Below are 4,344 nucleotides of genomic sequence, written 5' to 3' on the forward strand. Positions count from 1 at the left end.
GGGTCTGTATACTTTCCGTGCCCACTGTATATATAATAAAAATATATATATATATATATATATATATATATATATATAAATTATTTTTTTTATCTTACCCCAAAATTTTGAATGGTAGGGCATTACAGTTTCCACAAAAATCGGCACAACTGTTTTAAACATTGACAATAATAAGAAATGTTCCTTGAGCATCAAATCAGCATATTGGAATGATTTCTGAATGATCACGAATGATCTTTGTCATTACAGGAATAAATTAGATTTTAACATATACAGTATTACAATATAAATCAGTTATTTTGAGTTGTAATAATATTTCATAATATTGCTGGTTTTACTGTATTTTTGGTCAAATAAATGCAGCCTTGGTGAGCATAAGAGACTACATTAAAAACATTAAAAATGTAAATTATTCCAAACTTTTCACTGTTTTCGGGATTTTTTTAATCATTTATTATTAGTAGTAGTATGTTTTTTATTTTTTTTTGTAACAATGTAAAAGTCGTTATTGTTCCTTTTTCCACTTTTGATCAAATTAATGCATCCTTGCTGGGAAAAAAATGTATATGGAATAAAAATGAAAATATTGATTACGACATCAGGCTAGTATACATATTAGCATAATGCTAATGGATTAGTATGAGAACTTTTCATTTTTTAAACCATGCCTGACTCATGAAAAAGGCAAAAACGTGTGCCAATTGGGTTTTGCTTTAACCATGTAAGTATTTGATAAAAGAACAGTTTAAGATGTTTATATGACCTTACATATTGTCTGGTTATTGAGCGTATCAGCATGTACTTGTATACATACTCAGTGTCTGTCATTCTCATTAAGAGTCTGAGAATGTCCCGCTCATTAAGACAAAATGCTTTGAGCTGATGATGTAGTGCTTTTGTCTCTAGCACCTGTGCTCTGTTTATAAAGGGATTCCTCCTATCAACAGCTTACAGATATTATGAATTCATTATTTCTGCAAATCAATCATTGGTATGTTAGCGCTGGTCTAAAGTGATTCAGCGAAGCAAATCCATGATAATATCAAGAAGAATTAATTTTTTACAGACAGAACAGAATGGCTTTATTTTTAAAGAAGTGTCAGATCAAGTTTAGAAAGCAATATGCACTCATGCCCAACCAGCATGTTGCAGACCGGATATGCTTTGAATTTTTGCGATCAACCAGATGTGCCATATATTAAGGTGGGGTTAAATTGAAACACGGCTGTGTATTCCCTAGATGGCAAGGCATGGCTGACAGTTGCTTTAGGAGACGAGATGATTGATTACACAGCCCACTCAACATATGGCGATATGTGAGATTTTAGCTCACAGGGTAACCGTAGGTAAAAAAAAAAAAGCGATAGCTCTTATGTTAAAGAGAGTTGGAATGATAAATGAAAAATGGCGCAAAGGATTTCATTCACACTAATCTGCTGAGCTACTCTGTGTCTTCTATTAATAATAATCCTCTGGTAAGAATTTTCTGTGAAACACTTATCTTCTTACACAACAAATTTCATTTGTGTGATTTATTCTCAATGTGTAGAAACGTATCAGAAATCCTGTATTATTATTTTAGTTTCAAGTGAATGCATTCATTTTCAGGACTAATTTTGGAATTGACAGAAAAACTGTTTTTGTGTCTCATTTCATTTTGTGTAATCCTAATACTGTGATTTTGGAGCAACAGTAGATCAGGGTGCATTTTGCAGCAATGCAGTCATGCGCTCATGAAGAGCAGAGAATGCACCCAATTGAGCAAGGTTAGGATTAGCAAACACTATTCCAAAATAATTTCATACTGGGATTGTCAGTGTATTAAGAGATCCACATTTACTCTGCATCAACTGTCAACACAGCACAAAGCAGAACCCTTTAGTTTCAATTAACTTACATTTATTTTTAAAGACCCAGTGTAATCATAATTAAAGTTTGGTGGCTTATAGTCCACGTGCGTTACCTTTCAGATGATCTATATGTTAACACGCTCTTAAAAGTACAGAAAAAAGTAAAGTAATGAAGTAATATAAAATTTAAAATCTTTCTCATCCAGGAAAATGGGTCAAAAATATTGATGAATGTTTAAATAAAACACAATTTACTGGAGTACATTTTACAAGAAAATACTATTTCAGTCTTTCTACTTAAATTTTCATGCTTAATTCTGTTACTTGCTATTTCTTTGTAATTAATTGTGAAATTTTCTGATCCTCTGTTTATTTTAGGTATGGTAAACTACAGTGAGGTCACTGGTTACCCATTGGTTCAGCACTGGAAGCTGCGTTCTATTATGTACCATGTAAAGCTCAATCAGTGGACCCTCTCCCAAGGTAAAACACTCTCACTTTAGACAGCTATAGACAACTATAACTAAGCCATCTGTCGGTTGATTTCTTTGTAAACACAGCGGCACTATCAAAACATTACTTTGTTTAATAAGCATCCTGACACAGTGACATTGACTCAACCAATGGTGTGAATATGGGGACAGGGCTATCTGTTTGTGCAACTTTTTTTTTTTCAATTCTGTTTAGTGACACTAGGGGTGCAAAAATGACACACTTCATCTTCAAGGAAGACAAAAGACAACTTTTAAAGAGGTAGAACATCATGTTGTCACTTTATTATTTTTATTTATTTATTTTTGCCCACATATTTGGACTGTGAGCACATTCATTTAACTTGTTTAAAGAACGCTGTATATTCAATGAGCAGATCTTAGATACCAAGTGCAGTTCTATAAGCAATACTTTCTATTAAAGGCCTGAATGACCTTTAAAATTAGATTTTCTTGCTCTCATATTGCTCACACCAGTTCCCCTTCAGGAACTCGAGCTGTGTCGAAGTCGCTTTGGGAACACCCCTGCGTGACCGCGTTCTGAAGCACGTGTGAAATCAGTCCAATGGAGTAGCGAGACGTCACGAGCGGGGTGACGTAAGCACCAGAAAATATAAAGGCGCAACCGGCAGAGCGCAAACCAGCTTCTGCTCTTCAGTAGTGCTCTGTGTATGTGTCTGTCTATTTACTGTTGTCTGTCCGCACAAGCATATATAAAAAACAATCATGAAACAGTATATGGTGAGCGAACGGCATTACAAACGCTGTGTTCCTCCCTGCCCACGATATCATGCAGATTTATGCTACAAGCTCTTTGTAGAATTGTACAGTAAGAAAATTATTTCCCTTAACCAGGAAATTAACGTTCTTAGAATTGACAGACAGTTGACCCTGAGAGGTCAAGTAAATATCTACAGTGGATCTAAATATTCATAATTAATTATAACTAGTTATGACTAATTATTCATATTTCCCCATGAGCTGATTCGCTACACCCACGCTGCGGTTTCTTCCCACCCCCCCAGAGAGAGAGAGCCAGACGCTTCATCTATCTTCCTCCGAGGAGGTGGATGTGATGAGTGTCGAGACAGAGGAGACTGTGGACTCGCCACCACAGTCCCTCGCGTATGAGGTGTGATTATGGGGTGTGTTTCGTGCACTCGCCAAAATAAAATATCGTTTGGCCAGCCTAGAAACAAGACGCTCATCCTAAAAATAATTAGACGAGTGTTTTCTGAATCCAGATCACAGCCTTCACGACGGGGGCCTTCCGTTTTTCCCCGATCTCCATGCTGAGGTGTCGAGATCGTGGGAGAAACCGTACTCATCCCGTATTTACAGCCCCACAGTCTCGAATTATTCAAAAGAACATCGTGGGGCTGAATGATAAGGGATATGGGGCGATGCCAGTGGTGGAGCAGACGCTTGTGAGCTATCTCTCCCCATCCTCAGCATCGTCCCTGAAGGCCCCCAAGCTTCCCACCAGGCCCGTTAGGCTTACATCGAGTCTGGTTGGCAAAGCTTATACGGCGGCAGGTCAGGGGTGGGGCTGCTGAGCGGGAGCAACCCAAGCCATCGAGCTCCTCATATCGCCAGTCTCAAAAACAGAGCGTTGCAACCCGCACCCCTCTACAGAAAGATCGGGGGTTGGGGCGACGCTCTCAGTTGGGGTCTTCTAGACCGGAAACGAATCTGCAAACCGTTATTTTGTCTAAGAAGACCTCAGCTAAATGGTCCTACCATTGTCAGGTCCCTGAGGGCAGCCCACCTGGGGAGGAAAGGATAACACCTCAGTATACAGTGCCCAATCCTCCTCAGTGCCCTCACGGTTTATTGATACCCCTGCCACCCTCGGTGCTTCAGGGCTCAGTAAGCTCCGACGAGCAAAATTCCCAGCTGCCGCCTGGCGACAGTACGGCATTGGAGAGCTCGCCCCCTCAAGTGAGGGTGCTACAGCAGTCAGGTCAGTTGTTCCCTCAGTGCCCTCATGGAGGTTCATTGAT

At 39.0% G+C, this 4,344-nt stretch overlaps 1 protein-coding gene across 1 annotated transcript in view; it reads left to right on the plus strand.

The window, feature by feature from the left end:
- LOC107558325 (astrotactin-1-like) overlaps positions 1 to 4,344 on the plus strand; it is a 191,598-nt gene that overhangs the window by 172,257 nt on the left and 14,997 nt on the right. Inside the window, exon 15 of the mRNA XM_016241980.1 lies at positions 2,229 to 2,333. Within this exon, the coding sequence (XP_016097466.1) occupies positions 2,229 to 2,333 (105 nt within the window). The remainder of the gene's footprint in view (positions 1 to 2,228; positions 2,334 to 4,344) is intronic.

The sequence above is a fragment of the Sinocyclocheilus grahami genome, unplaced genomic scaffold (genome assembly GCF_001515645.1).
Source record: "Sinocyclocheilus grahami isolate Dianchi unplaced genomic scaffold, SAMN03320097.WGS_v1.1 scaffold21.1, whole genome shotgun sequence".
Lineage (NCBI taxonomy): Eukaryota > Metazoa > Chordata > Actinopteri > Cypriniformes > Cyprinidae > Sinocyclocheilus > Sinocyclocheilus grahami.